The sequence below is a fragment of the Protopterus annectens genome, chromosome 10.part0, assembly GCF_019279795.1.
Source record: "Protopterus annectens isolate FY-2018-M chromosome 10.part0, PAN1.0, whole genome shotgun sequence".
NCBI lineage: Eukaryota > Metazoa > Chordata > Ceratodontiformes > Protopteridae > Protopterus > Protopterus annectens.
In genome coordinates this window covers 1,108,218,950-1,108,235,780 of record NC_056744.1, presented here as the reverse complement: position 1 = coordinate 1,108,235,780, position 16,831 = coordinate 1,108,218,950, and the positions used below count along the sequence as shown (strand labels likewise).

At 37.5% G+C, this 16,831-nt stretch overlaps 1 protein-coding gene across 3 annotated transcripts in view; it reads left to right on the top strand.

Moving 5' to 3' along the window:
• Positions 1–16,831, top strand: part of LOC122813499 (leucine-rich repeat-containing protein 7-like) — a 2,638,896-nt gene that overhangs the window by 1,916,927 nt on the left and 705,138 nt on the right. For all 3 annotated transcript variants that reach the window (XM_044085845.1, XM_044085843.1, XM_044085844.1), the window contains one exon: positions 11,566–11,683. In XM_044085845.1, the coding sequence (XP_043941780.1) occupies positions 11,566–11,683 (118 nt within the window). The remainder of the gene's footprint in view (positions 1–11,565; positions 11,684–16,831) is intronic.

Genomic DNA, 16,831 nt, shown 5'->3' with positions numbered 1-16,831 from the left:
AAGGCTGCAATTTCTGGTGGAGAATTATTATAGAAGGGTGGTTGGGTTCCTTGTTTGAGATCAGATGTAACAGGTTATGTACTGATGCCCAGAATATTTGGGGGTCAGTTTTGTGTTGAAGCTGTTGATAGCTATACTAGTTAACTTATTTTTTGACTCATATTGTGCAATTCTCTATAAAGTTGCAGGTTATAGGTAATTATAAGTTTAACCCATTCTTTCCAAGCTTTGTCTCTGTTAGATATTGTGGTTTTTGTCTGGGTAGTGAACCATGGTACATGGTTAATTTTCAGCCTTTTTTTGCAGAGTGGGGCATGGCTGTGTATTTAAGATAGTAAAAGTATTGACTGCCTCAGCAAGGGGTCCAGCAATTACAGGTTTTTACTGTATTGATGAAGGAATCTGTATTGAATTTAGAAAAGTTTTGGGTTGTTTTAAGTTGTTGAGTGTTTGGCTGGTGGGTGGTATTTCTATGGGTATAGCTGGAAAGTGGTTGGTAAGTGAGTTTGGATAGGTTCTGGATATTGTAAATTTACTAAAAGCACAAATAAAGATGCAACTCGAATAAATAGATCCAGGTAAAGAGCACCAAACAAAAATGAATACCACAACAGCATCCAAGGATCCAACTAAGTGACAGAGAGGCCACAACTAAAATGAATAAATCTTTATTTGGTTAGCGCTAAGGCACTAATAGAGTTATGTCCTGTTTGCTACAAGTTTTTGTTTCCTATGAACCTTGCACTTTAATAGTAAAATATTTTTTAAATATTTTTAAAATGTATGTGAGCTCCTTTATTTTTGGGAGACAGTGAATGCACATGTCTTTGATTGGTCGATATTTTAAAAGAACATGTTTTTTAATGTGTGTTGGTCTGAAGAAGCGATTAAGTTATCGCAAAAGTGCTTACCATTTTATCTACTTTTGTTTTAATAAATAGTTTATTCCCACAGCCGTGTTGTGTCAATACCGATTTTTCTTTACATTGTTTGCATGTTTTTGGAAGCCGCACTATTTTCCGGTCATTTGTTTCTTTTTTAGAAGAGTAAGAACAGAGTAAGGAAGCATATGGTACAAAGAAATAATTCTTCTGAAAATGTGATATCTTTGTTTAAGGAGAATTTTCAAAACAGTGAAAACACAGGGCTTTATTTTTATTTTTAGCTCTTATCTGTAATTTTTATCTATTTTTTTATTTCATTTGTTAGCTGGATAAACTCACTAGACACAGACTCAGCTTTTTATTTGTGACCCAGGAGCTGAGACATAATACTATAGGAGTTGTAGTATCCTACTTTAAGGATCATTATTGGGGCAGTTGGACATATGAGCTTATTATGCTTTTATGTTGCATCTTTTTTTTTCTAGGTACCTCTTGCCCCTACACCTGCTGAACATCAACCCTCCCATAATCTGTCTGAAGTCCATTTATCCCCTAATGGTGAGAATCCACCCAAGTCCACTATTGTAAGAGCTATTCGAGGGGAGGGTCACTCTGGCAGTCACAAGAGTCACTTTTGTCCTCTCTGAAATCCAGGCACAGTCCATTTTTACTATATTAGCCTAACCTCTTGTAAGGGTGATGGGTTCTGCTTTCCTGCATGACCATGGGGACCACAATGTCTCCATATACACAAGTGCACACTCCGGTGCATTTGTTCAGTTTAAGGTGCCACCCATTGATAGCTTGATGCATCATATCTTCACCCCTACAGATTGCATGCCTGCCTCCTTCCTCTGAAAGACTGCTATTACCTGTTATTGACATTAAATCCCCACCCTAGGGAGAAGGATGGATGTCTTTCCTTCTAGCTTCATCAACTACCCAAGCTGCTAATTAAACTCGGGTCACATGAGCCATATTTAAATTCAGGTCACATGTGCCATAGTTGATTTTTTTTTATTTAAGAAGCTAAACCCAGTAGGCAAAACTGACAGTTTGGTTAAGTATTTTGCTCAGAGTCACACAATAGGCAAATGGAAACTGAGGGAATCAAACTCTGGATACAGGGCAATTCAGTTAGCACCTTGGGAAGTCTGCAGACTGGCACCCCCCCCCCCCCAAAGTGAAACTGAGGACCAAAAACAAACAATAAAAAGGTCTTCTAAGGTTGAGGAGCAAAAACGTGTCTTCCAAAGCTGAATACCAACACAAAAATTATTTAATCTATAGCAAGAGGCACAGACTAAGATATCAAATAATTCATTTAAGCAGTCACAATATCAGGTATGGCAGCTTAAATGAATCATAGTACTGCACTCATATCCAAATGGCAATTCTTAAATTGTGCCCCCCTTACGTTGTCCTGCTTACCGTTCAACTTTATGAGCACAATGCAGCAAAGAGCCAGGGTGCAAAGGCAAATAAAATTATAATATATGGAGGCATTATAAAGTAGGCAGTCAACCTGTATGTTTTTAGATGTAGGAAGAAGCAAGAGTATCCTGGAAAAATTCTCAGTGACATGAGGAAACATGCAGACCCCACATGGACATAATCAGATGTTAGAACTGAACCCACAGCTATGAGTAGAAATATGCTTTTGCTAAACTTTCATAAACCAATTGCTATATTTTGGAAACCATACAACCTAGACATATATTGTTAGAACAATTTGGTTAACCAAACATAAACTTTCACTTGACAGCAAGAAATGTTTCTCTGAGTGTTTGTTTAGATATTTATAGAAATATGAAATCATATGCCTAATTGTATAATTAACAATATAAATAACACTGAATATTTTCGAAATATTCAACTTAAAGTGGAAATATCAAAAAATTTTCTTCAACAACATCTAAAATTACAGCTGATGCCATGCAATAATTTGTAAGTCCCTTGGTTTTTGAAATACTAAGTACATATAGAAATATTGATTAATTTCATAATTAATAATAAACAAGTAACAATATCTCAAGTATAGCGGCAACATGAATCTATGTTTCAGCTGAAGTTTCCTTTACTCACTTGCCAGCATGAGGTACTGGGCAGGAGTTCACATAGCTCTGTGGAGGGCTAGCATCTCAAATTTGTATTGCTGTTTGGTTCACAGGTGCCAGAACATGATCCTGCTTTTGGTTGTTGAGTTCAACAAGTGATTGTGATTGCTATCTTTATATGAATAATAAAACTGGTCTGCAAGTTATACTTGTTTTTGGTGTAACGTTTCTCTAAGCTTCTTCTTCGCTGGTTCAAGCTTGTTCCATTGCTTTCTAATGTTCCAATGAAATCTTGAGATGATATGAAAATAAATTAATGTCTAGATGATGTAAGTGACTGCACTTACAGCTTCAAGGTATTTATCATCATGGGAAAGTCAGTTCTTTAAGTATCTTGTACAGTTTCCTCCCCTTTTATGTCCCCTGCGCCTTTATAAACTGCATTGTATTATTATTTTGCCTTGGATGAAGGGCTGCCCAAGATGACTTTCCTTATGCTGTTCCGTGAAACTGCATCTCACTTATCAAAAGTCACAGAAGTTGTTCTCTTGAAGGTCAGTACATGACAAGTAATGTCCTGTGTCTTTCTTTATAAAAGCATTGCTCCCATGCAGTGTCTTTGTTTATCCTTCCAAATTTAAGATAAGCTTGCTGACAGTGACCCACTTTTGCAATTCCTTGCACTTAGCTATTTGCCTCTAGGTATCAATAAGCACCCAGCTGTGCAACCACAGCTCTCAAGCTCTCACCACCAGAGCCACAAACAAATGCACAATGACCCAGAGAGCCAAGGACACCTATTTTTTCCATAAGTAAAATGCGTTCTAACTAACTTGAGAAGTCGACAGCATAAAAGAATGTGAACTAACATGTATTGTCTGAAGTAAAAACATCTATACTTCTTTTTTTTGTCATTGGTAAGTGCAATCTACTATCTCACAAAATTGCCAGCTTTAAAAAGGATTAAGAAGGGACAGAGCAAATTTGAAGACAAACTCAGGGACATCCCAGCAAATCAAGGATGACTGGGAGGTATGTGTACCACCCCTACATCAGAGTGTTACTGCACGTCTGTTATAACTTATCAACTTTAAGGAGCGGACAGCAGAAGAATATTACTACTACTGACATTTTGACATTTCCAGTGAAGCAGCAACTATAAATTTAATTGTTTTAGTTTCTACATTTTTCATAACATAGTGGTACTTTAGCGATATTATGCAATAAAAACTTTCATCTAATTTATTAAAATTATAAAAAAGGGGCAATAGCAAAAAAAAAAAACAAGAATAATAATTTAAAGGTCGAATAGCCCTGCTATCTTGCCCCCCCCCCCACACACACACACACTCTCTTCTGTGCACACATTAGATTTTGATGAGACTAAAATGCATTTAAATCATAGACAAAATTGTTTAAAAGATGGAGGAAAATAAGCATACTTTTTTGTTCTGCATGCCATCCAAATGTATGCAGTGGATCATCACATATTTTAAAGCAACTGGCCTCTTGAAAGCTCCTACCCCCCCCTTTGGCCTTTCATGTTCTGAAACATTACTGATGTTCTATCCAGCTCTCCCCTTCCCAGTGCAATCAAGTATTGAAAAAACTGGCCCTATCCCTTCCATTACTTGGCAGATCCACTGAACTCCTTCCACACCCTGAGAAGGGGGGGTGACAAACCCAATGCCAACTTTATTATACTTTTCTGCTTTTTATATTTATTTTTAAACATGCCTAAAATAAAAATAGTCCACAGCTTTGTCTAGCCTGTATGACTAAGGACCAAGTAGAGTCACTCAACTATCCAGCAAGATTGCTATCCCTGAATCACCCAGATACACTCAGCCTCTCCCTATGAATCCTAGCAACAGCCAGTGACTGGGGGTGGAGGGAGGATTACTACACAGTGAGCTGCAGCTGTTGAAATCCCCAGCTAATCTCCAAGGACCCACTACTAATACATTCAACAGGGTTGTGAATTGAACTTTTTTGCGCGGCATCATGGACGTTTCCAAATTCCATTATCGGCACCATCGACATGAAGAACAACCCACTCTGAAGTGCAACCTGAGGCAGAAATGGGCATAGATCATGCCATGTAAGCATTTGATGCAACAGACTGTACTGTAGGGAGGACAAAAAAACAACATTCAGAACCAGTTGTCAGTAAGAAAGATTCACCCAAAACAAGCACAGTAATATATACAGGAAGCACCGAGAGAGCATCCATACTGCCATTTTTGAGGAGAATAGTTGAGCGTAAATGGATCTTGATCAGCCAGCCCCCAAACTCTGGACTGCACTACTATAACATGTTCCAATACCCTATACTTATATGACTAGCCCTGGTGATAACTAGAACCACCCTCATCCCTCTAAACTCAACAAACCTCTGGTACCATATGGTCTGCCTCAACTTCACTACCAGAAAACAGCTATACTTTTAGTACCAACACAACCAAAAAAGCTGCCTACTGCCTACCATAAAGAGAATGTCCAACATTACCTTAGAACATACACCACCAAAGCCAGTACCTGACATCACAGTTTGTTGCTTGAGCACTGACATGGGATGTAACCTTCACAAATGCCTGTACCAATTGGCTGGAAATTCCACAGCCCCTCCCATAAGCATCCTTCCTGCTCTCCCCCTTACTTCACCAGTTTATATTTTACCTGCTTATACCTTCCTGTCACATTCCCTAATCCAGCCTCACTCCCAGCCAATTGACTACTATCCCTAGCCATCTAAAATGCATACCTCTTCCCTGTAAGCCCCTTTCTGGATAGGCATCGTTGGACAAAAGCATCTATCCAAAGGTCAACCCCCTGTTTAAGAACATAAAGCATAAGGCATAAGCTTCACATTATTCACGTATTAACAACTGAAAACATGCCCTAGAATGCAATTATGACCAGTTGCTAAAGTAAAAGATGTCCACATAAAATGATGACATATTGCATCTGTTTTCACTGAGTTAATGACTTTTTCTATCAGATATGTATAGAGTATTTATCTCGCAAAGTTAGCACAGAGATTTACAAATGACTTTTCAGAGTAAATAGCATAGAAATGTGACAGATGTATTGTAACTTCAGAGTTTATGCAGGACTAACAAAAGAGCTACTAATACATAATAATTGCTAATTAAGTCTGCATCAGTAATAACAAGGTACTGCAGCTATGTAGGTTGATACATACAATGTAAATTATTCTAGAGTACAATTTTCACTAACAAGTGATAAAGCACTAAATCACACCACTGAGAGTTCTGTCATATATGCAAATAATTTCTTAAAGATGTAAGGCTATTTATGTGAAACAGCTTTGCTTTACTTGCAGTCAGACTGAGATATCTGTAACTATGAAATGTCAGTCAACACCGGCCTGCAATAATAAATCTGACATCTGATAGTTTCTGATGTTTCCCCAACAGACTAATAACAGAAGCCATTGGCTGGTAACCTGATGACTTTATATTAACCTCTGTAACTTTCCTGGATCTGTCCTGTTGTAATTGAGAAGTAGATATCTTTCATTGGAGGTGGGGGGTTTAAGATGTGTAGCTCCTTGAAATAATTTGCATTTTGTTATGTTTCTCTGGTAATCTTTATTTTGCTTTTGCGTTGTTAATGTTTGATTCAGTGAAACAAAACTAAGTTAAACTATTCATGCCAAACAAGGGCAGATTCATAATGGAGCATCAGTGACCCACATTTGACTACCAGCCTAGGTGCGGAAGGATCTTCCTGGTGAAGGATGGGATTGCTGAGCCACCCATCTAAGGGGGAAAGCATTTGTAGAGGCATGACACAAGAGCAGTATGGCCTGGAAACATAGCTTCACCAAAGATTGCACTGTAGTCAAAATGAAGAATGAAGTTGTGTAGAAATGAGCACCTGCTCCAACAACATTGGAAGGAGGGTTGGGCGGTAAGCTTAGTCGTACTACTAATCTTTTTTTCATGAAGTCAGAATTGCTTGACAAGCTTACTTTTATAAAGCCTCATAATTTCCTTTATCTTCTCTTGATATGTAATTTTTATTTTGGTAAAGTCAATTTCATGCAGATGGCCACAGAGACAAAAATACAACATGAAAACAATCAATGCAAGCATTTAATTCTGTGAAAGAAAGAAAGAAAGAAAGAAAGAAAGAAAGAAAGAAAGAAAGAAAGAAAGAAAGAAAGAAAGAAACAGAATTCCCTGATTTTCAACTCATTGTTTTCTTGTTTTTTTCCTTTCATTGTTAATTGAATTATTTTTCTTTTTTGTTAAAAAATGTTAAAAGTTGCCTTGCATAAACTCAGCTTTTATACCATAAACTAATTTCTGCAATGAACTGTAAATAAGCAACAATATTCATTTATTTCACAGCTGTAGTGTAATAAGGACTTCCTTTTGTCATTACATAAGAACAGTGTAACAGATACTGCAGTTACACCCTGTGATAATTTAAAGGCAGTACTAAGTATGGCCGCTGTGGTGCAGTGGTTAGCATTGCTGCCTCACAGTAAGAGGTTCTCCCGTTCGATTCTTGGCTGGAGCACCTTGTGTGTGGAGTCTGCTTATCCTCCCCATGGTTGAGTGATGTCTAAAGACTTGCAGGTAGGTGTGTGTGTGCCTTCTTTGAAGATTGGACTGGCAACTTGGCACTGTACAAATCCACTGCCAATCATTAGCGGATCGGAGTTCCGCTTTGACGACCCCTAACTGTGGAAAGCCAAAATACTTTATTTTGCTAAGTATAAGTAATGTGTCAGACAACTGTAAAGTTGAGAGCTTTAAGAAAATTTATTCCTGTAAAACAATCCCTCCCTTAATGATTCTATTACTGAGAGAAGAATTTTAGAATGCCTCTTTTTTAATAATACATTTACTGTTTGCCACAAACATGGTAGTGAACTGTTAAGAATTTTTCAAAGTCCTGTGAATTATTAGGAAGATAACGTTGACAGATTCTGCATGAGGTTAAATGATGTTTACCATTTTACGAGTCCATCCATTTCGAAGCCACTGATCATACCGATAGTCTAAATGATAGTAAGCACTGCAGGCAGGCCAAACTTCCCTATTCCCATGAACCTCCTGAACACATCCTGCTGACATACCTTTCAGCTTTTCCCAATTTTCAAAACTTCCCTTATTTCACCTAATATTTTTGTCCTCTCATTTTTAATTTCCCCAAATCTTTTGGGTTTCTAATATATGATGGGAATGGACCCCATTCCTAAGTCAAAGTACGATTAAAGTTCATGAAATTAGTATTGTTTTAGTCTTAGATGTCAGCCAAAAGTGCTCTTCGCAGCATCCGCAATATGCGCAGTAATGACTCCTTCTGAAATTCATATGGGTTTACATGGATTGGTAACATATTTAAATACAATTGCAGATTCTTTTTTATAAGACCCGTTGCGCCTAGTACTATTGGAACCATCTAGGCATCTTTCTTCCACATTGCTCTCGTTTCTGCCTGCAAATCCTGATATTTTATGACATTGGGTCTGTCTGCACACAAGACACTGTACTCACTGGGTGTAGTGATTTCAATGATCAATGCTACTTTTGTCTTCTTTTCCTGGACCACTATACCTGTTTTTTTAGAATCTATCTTTTGAACTGTTGGTAATGGGTGATCCCATGTGCTATAAACTTCATCATTTTCTATGATCCTTTGTGGCTCATGTTTCCAGTGCTTTTCAGCCACTTCAATACCATAATGTTTGCACAATCCCCAGTGCAACAGCCTTGCCACATTATTATGCCTTTCAATATACAGTCCTTCTGTCATTAGTATGTCACAACCATCAACAAGGTGTGCAAATGTTTCCAATTCGGTTTTACAAAACCTACATTTGTCTGTTTCTCCCACATGTTCAATGGACGTTGTAAACCAGCATGTACATAGCCCACGGTCTTGGGCTGCCAATATTAACCTTTCATCTCTTGGTTTAAATTTGCATCTCCTTAACTATTCCTGCATTCGTTCCTGATCAACATGATGTTCTTCCAGAAGTTTTCTATACTTGCAACTATATTTATGCTTTTTCCACATTTCTTGCCTTCTCATCTGGTCCTTCACCTTATATTCTTTCTTTTATTTTTTAGCACATTCAGTTGCTGCTTAATTTTTATCTACTTCTGGTTTGATTTCCATTCCTGCTTGACGCCAATATGCTTCTGCTAAATTAAGCAGAGAAGTCATCTTAGATTTATTCTCCTCATGTTTCAAAACTTTCACTACATTTGGGTCTTGTGAGGTCAGCAGATATGTGTGGAGTCCCACAATTGCAGATCTATACATGTAATCAGTTTCAAAGAGGCCCATCCCTCCTTCACTACGGGGAATATATAATCTTGATATACACTGGTGGAGTGATCCTCTCCCTTATAAAATGTTTGATTTTGTGGTATATTGCTGAAGATTACAGTTAGTCAGTAATGCAAGACATAAAGAGTTTCAAATTTCTTATTATTCAGAAAATACCCATTGATTCAAAACCTGCAGTTAGCAAATTAGAGTAATATTTAAAATGTACCCCTGATCTTGGATCTTTTCCCCCTATTATTTTCACTTTTTGCCCTTGATTCTTGAGGTAAGAAGTTGAGATTTCTGCCTGCAGGACCCCCTCATGTTTCAGTGGAAAGATGAGGCCTATAATGTCTTCATTTCCTTGGTCTGCCCTGGAATTTGTTGTCCATAAGCTGAGCTACATGTACCTCCCAACAGAGGCCCCCAGGCGAGCATCTTCAACAAGCTGCAAAACCAACTCACCTGACACTCCCCATCCCAGAGAGAAAGAAACACTACACTGTGACCCCCTCTGAGTTATCATGCTTCTCACACTGTCATGGGAACTGAGTCTGGGGCCTACCCCAGAGAGGAAGAAACCCTGCACTGTGACCCCCTCTGGGTTATCATGCTTCTCACACTGTCATGGGAACTGAGCCTGGGGCCTACCCCAGAGAGGAAGAAACCCTGCACTGTGACCCCCTCTAGGTTATCATGCTTCTCACACAATCATGGGAACTGAGTCTAGGGCCTACCTTGTTTTGTGTTTACCACATTAATTATTTGTATGTCTAGGATTCCTATACATGCATTATCAGAAACATCTCTGCCATCTTCCTTTTCTAAGACAAACTATTCCAAGTCGTGTGTCTCAAAAAGCTGCAGGACTCCTTAGAAATCATCTCTTGGTGTTTCTGTATTAAATAAGATTTTATAGAAATGTGCAAGAGTATTTTGAAATCAGCACATGGATCAGTTCACTGCAGTGTTCATGCAGAGAAAGCAATAGTGTTACTTTTGGCTGTACTGGAAACACAGGTATGAAAATAATCTTAGAGATATGAGCTACCAACCAGAAGGAAAAAGAAGTGAATCATGTTGTCCTAGCTGGCACTTTTCTCAGCTGCCAGTGAAGAAAGCTCACCTCAATGTGTCACCACATTAAGAAGATATTTGCTAATGAAGGGGTTCATAGGAAGAAAGAACAACACAGTCCACTGATGCATTGCACACTCATAAACCACAGAATCATACAGAAGCATCCCAGTAGTAATAAAAGTAATGGAAACGTTTAACAGCGACAAAATAAAGGAACAGATTTCAATACATCTGGTAGTATAACAAAAGAATAGGCATGACTGTGGGCTGCTGATTGCGTTTATCACACAGTCATTGGGTTGATTCTATCAGTCTTTATTTGTGTACTGTTTTGATCAAATTTCTACATTCAGCCTTGAAAAAAAAATGGCATTGATACATTGAAAATTATACCCAGTTTGAAATAAACAGCGCCTATGTTTGTGATACTGCTCGCTGTAAACACTGGAAACTAATTCTTGTAATGCCTTGTAATTATCTGAGAACTATCCAACTTCTGCTTTAAAGGAAGCATTGGGAACAGCAATTAGAAGTGGGTGAAAGTATGAATGGTATTGCCAAATGGACAGCCGCACATCACAGTTGCTCTGGAGTGGGATAAAGAACAAAAATAAAGAGAAAAACCTCTGAATATTGATGCTTTATAATGTAAACAATTACAGTATCAACAAATCGGTTATTCTTATCGAGTGAGAAATAATTTCTGTCGATATCAAACATTAATTCTTAATTTTGCCTTGGGGTTAGTATTACCGTCTTCTCATTCATCATTGTTACTACCTCACAGCGTATGCAGTCCATAAAAATTTCTTTCTCTTACTCACCTCATTTGCAAAATTATGGCAGGACATAAAATCAATTAGTTATGCATTTTAATATAAAATGTGCTATTAAGTGTTTCTCCTAAAAAGAGCTTACGGAAAATGATTTGTCAGTTATAGTGAAAAAGTATATTGAATTGCAAATACTGGCACTTGACTTTACATTAAAAATCTGTGCTTGCTTGGTTTTAGTTTATAAATCAGTTTTATGTGCCCATGTGATATAAAAATAGTAGCAAAATCAAATGTTCCTGAACTTAACATTCATTTTATCCTATGAGAATTGTAAAAACTTTATTGCAGTTTTGAAACATCATTTAGAATTTGAGATAAATCACAGAAACTGTAATCTTTCTTGGCAATCTACTTAAGGGTAACGCAAATGGATAATTGCATTTTCTATTTTTATAGCAATTATTCAACTGTCAAGCTCTCCGGAAACTGAGTATACCAGATAATGATCTTTCCAACCTGCCGACATCCATCGCTAGTTTAGTTAACCTCAGGGAACTTGACATCAGTAAAAATGGTAAGTACATCAAATCTTCTATACTGTGACATGATAACCTTTTGTGCTTCTAGATTTTATTTTAAAATTATTTTTTGGACTGTTAGAATAATCACTTAAATGATAGTAAGAAAATTATTAAATATTTGTATGCAAATTGATACAGTGCTGAGTGTTTAAACAGCATTTTAACCACCTAAGTTAGGCAGCACAACATAAAACCTACAAATGAAAGCACCCAGCATTAGAAATACTTGTAAATGATATTTTAAACCATATCTCATATACAGTATCCTTTTGATTTTTAATGAGTACCCATCCTCTCCCTATAGCAAAGAACGATTCATGGTGATAGTTGCCTGGATAGCTGCACAACAATATGAGAAGAATGGAAGACGTAGTCAGACAAATCTTTGACTTATGAAGGCAGTAGTAATAAGCAGATATCTGAAATCCTGGCAATAAATTGCCTTAGTGCATTTAGTTCAGAACCGGCATTTTAAATGATCTGCCACAACTGCTCAGGCAAACCATTTCCTAGAAAAACTCACAATGCATGGTTTGCATTATGCATATAGGTTCATTCCTCTCAAACTTGTCTGTAACTCATCTTTAAACTTTCTGGTGGAGGCAATACCCTAGTTTATAGATATTTTTTATTGCAAAATACAAGAACAGATGAAATGTAAGATATGACATTTTGCAGGGGTTTTTTATAATTATTATTATTTTTATTATTATGTAAGAGACCAACTAAAACACTTGCCCTTTTTTGATGAAAGTTCATTTCCATATAATGGACTACATATACATGGATGCTGTAATAAAATACAGAATGGTTGTTGTGTTGTAAACTACCCGTGTGTAAAATGGGTACATGTGATTAAAATATACACATTGGTATTCAGTGAAATAACATGGTTACTGTTGGTCAAATTTATGGAATCTAAAAGGTAAGTTATTCTTGAGCACTGTTTCACAAAAAAATATATACTTTTCTCATCAAGGTCAAGCATGTTTACTAAATGTGCTCAATCATACAAAATCTTGTATATATGTTGTTGAGTATATCCATGTCAAAGTAAAGTCTAAAAGGTGGGCCTGCATGCATTAACATATTGATGGGATTCGTAACTTAAATGAGTTGCCAGCTAAAAAATGCCATTTTAATAGGTCAGTGGTTTTGTTGCTCACCATAGTTTTATGGTTCAATGCCTCTAATTACATAAATAAAACAAATGTAAGAATTATAATAAATAACCACAGAAAATAAACACTGAAGAATTACACTGATTTGGTATTCATTACTGTATAGTGTGTGTGTGTGTGTGTGTGTGTGTGTGTGTGTGTGTGTGTGTGTGTGTGTGTGTGTGTGTGTGTGTGTGTGTGTGTGTGTGTGTGTGTGTGTGTGTGTATGTGTGTGTGTGTGTGTGTGTGTGTGTGTGTGTGTGTGTGTGTGTGTGTGTGTGTGTGTGTGTGTGCATGTGTGTGTGTGTGTGTGTGTGTGTGTGTGTGTGTGTGTGTGTGTGTGTGTATGCATACATACATGTGCATGTTTGTGCATGTGCACGCATGCGTGTTTGTGTGTGTGAGTGTGTGTGTGTGTGTGTGTGTGTGTGTGTGTGTGTGTGTGTGTGTGTGTGTGCGCATGCGAGCATGTGTGTGTGTGTGTGTGTGTGATTGTGCATGCACATCTTTCTGTCTGTCTCTGTGCGTCTGTCTGAATGTATGTGAGTGCATGTATGTGTGCATGTGCATACATGCATATGTGGGATTCTGCGGGCATGCACTTAGGCATATGTGATAAGACAGGAAGTGCTCTTTTCAAAACGACAAATATTTGACAACATCACATTACATCTTCTATGTGTATATCTTAATATAAGTTATTAAAACAAATGCAAGCTGCAGAACTCTGCTAAGCAGCTCTAATGTTCAGACTGTACAGGTTACCTCTTGCTTTTTAGTATTTATGTACCCATTTTTTCAGTGTTTTTGAGTCAGTGTAAACTTTAGACTAATAGATGAGCTCAGTTTGTTTCTTTATATTTGTTTTACAAGATCTCACCTCTTTTAGCTGCTACAGTGACACTGGGGAAATAAGCCAAAATATTGTGCAACAACTGATAAATATGTTAGTAATGGACTATATGACTCTCACATTGGGTGTGCTGTATGTTGCAGAAAAGTAAAGATTCAGTTTAAAGGTTTAGAACGGTTTTGTGACATTTTTCTATGTCTGCTGAAATGAATAGTGTCAAATAGCAAAATATGGAATATAAACAGGAAAATAGGCAAACTTAATGTCTATAAAAGAGAAATTGAATGAATAAAACAATTTTTAAATGGCATCAAAGCCAAAGAATGTTATCATCTTAATAAAATAATGACAGACAACACTGACTTCCTGAGAATGAATCATAAGTTATGATAGATCTGTTACAATATACCCTGCTTGTGCATTTCATTTTGATTTTGTTATGTTGTTGAGAAGGTGGATTTATTTGTACATTGTCATAATGTGTAGCTCTGATTACTCAGTAATTACCAATGACAATATCAGAATGTCAGCAAACAATAATATTTAGTTCTGCAGAAATTATGTCAACACTAGTCATCAAAAACACTTGTATGAAACCAGCCTCGAAATATATGCATTATGGGATACATGCATTCTTAAAATAGCAGTGTTGTACAATAGTCTTAAAGTGACAACAGCTATATTACATACCCACAGTATACACAGACTCTAGCAGCTTTACTGTACTTATAACCACAGGCATCAAATCCCTTATAGGTCCATAGGTAAGTACTAGGCTAGCATCCTTTGGAGGCCATTTTAAGCCTAGCCAACTTCCCCTTTGGTGCTTGAATTAACTACCCCATTTGGTGTTAGACTGGCCTCACCCATCCCATGGTCAAGTTATATATTACCCCTGGTGAGAATAACTGGGATTATACCATAGGGGATTCATGCGTGGGATAAAGCATTTAGGAGCCATATCTGTCCGTTAGTTGTAGTACGGGGGAAGTTCTGCGATAAATTTTCTATTACTATCCTTAGATCCATGTTGAGCTAAAATATGAACAGAGATGAGCTTTGTTTTTCATGGATGGAAAGTCTGTTCCAGAGCAGTGGTGTCCTCTGCAAGATATACCTGTCCCTCTAAATCATTCTGTTGAAGTTGCAGAAGAGGTTTAGATCCCTAGACTAAGTATTTCTGATGTCACTTGACTTGATAATGTGCAGTAGGTCCATCACTACTGGGACGGATCCTAGAAGTCAATAGGATAATGATTGTAATGATAGAGCTTTGAGTCAGTCCATGTAGGACATATTGTTTAGGCCTTGTAATCCTTTTAGTAAGGTATCTCGGTGGGCATTCCAGTTGTTGCATGTGCCTGGACAGATGCATGCCAAAAGGAGCATTATACTTAATGATTGGCCTAATCAGGGCTGATGAAGGGGGGGGGGGTGACATCCCTAGATCTGGACTCCTTTGTTTATAACCTGCTCAATACAAAATGATTTTCTTATGAAAGTGGACACATGGTCAAAAAATTAGGTCACTGTCCACATACTTTCCCAAATCCTGAACAACAATATCAACTCTTAGTGGTGTATTGTCAGTGTGGTAGTTCTCCAGGTTAGATAACTTCCCAAAGGATATGGTAATGCATTTTTGGTCATTTAGCTTCAGTCCATGCTTTTAGTACCTTTTATTTATTTGTTTTGGACAAACATTCCTGCAAGTTGGCTAAATCATTTGGAAATTCAGTGACTGCTCCAAGCTTGTGGCCATCAACCTTAGTCAGCCAGAGCCCATTGGTATTGGCTTTTACTTCAGAGCAGTAGATGCCAAACAGGAGAGGTGCCAGCACCACACCCTGGGGACTCCACTGCTATCTGGTCTCTTTCTGGAGGTAGCTTCCCCTATTTTGATCTCCTGTATCCTATCTGTGATCCAGTCAACAACCCAGTAAGTAATGTTGGGGTTTATTCTAAGTTACTTTAGCTTTCTGCCTTGCCTGAGTGGGGGGATTGTATGAAAAGCCTTGGTCAGGTCGAGGTATGCAGTACCATTTCATCTTTATCGATTTTCTTTGGTGACCTTTTCAAAAAAGTCCACCATGTTGAGTAAACATGAGCTGCCTTGACAAATCCAAACTTAGATGTGCCCAGTGTTTATAGCTTCCCTATGTCCTTATTGATTAGTGCCATGATAAGTTTTTCCATGGCTTTGCATATGAGGCTGGTCAGACTTACAGATCTGTAATTGCATGGGTCTGTGAAAAGTCATCCTTTACACAGCAGAATCACTATAGATGTTCTGCATTTGCTTAGTACAAAACCTGCATGGAGGCTGAGGTCAAACAGTGCTGTTAGGGGAGTGGCTAAATTGTGCTTCATGACATGCATCCAGGGGCATTTTCAAGACTCGTTGATTATTTTTAGCTTTTAATAGTGCTTTTAAGACTTGTTTTTTGTGTAATAACTGCAGATGAGCCAGTTTCTGGTATATCTTGTGGAAAATCCTTTGTCAAGGATTTCTAGGGGGTTACTGGTTACTATGTGCAAATAAGGTGGGAGGTTGGCATAATGGGTAAGGTGTTTACCTTACAGATACAAGGTACAGGGTTTGATTCTCACATGGGGTAATTGACTAGGCTTAAAATGTCCTACAAGGGCAGATAGCCTAATACTAAACTATGAACCTATGAAATGCACAGAAGCAGAGGAGCAAAATGGAACAATGTAAACAATGTGGTCAGTATAGAATGTGGAAAATAGAACTTTGTTGAACTGGACGAAATATTCAAAAACATCTGCTTGGGAAAACAAATTACCGGCTTGGGATGTAATTTGAGACAGAGAATATTGCTGTAATAGTACCAAATTTGGGATTTAATCCTCATTGCCTATCTAAATTTTAATATTTGTTCATACACTGTTTTGTCCAGGATTTTAGCAAGTAGGTCTAAATAAGCAGTATGCCTAAAATCTTCAGGATCTGTATGGTTTGCTGTTTTGGAGAGAGAATATATTATAAATAGAGCTAAACTAATAATAACAGATAAAGTGTTACCAAAAATGCAGAGTAATAAAGGAAAGGAATGAAATAAATAAAATGCTGCAATGGGAACACTGAATAAAGAAAACTATAAAAC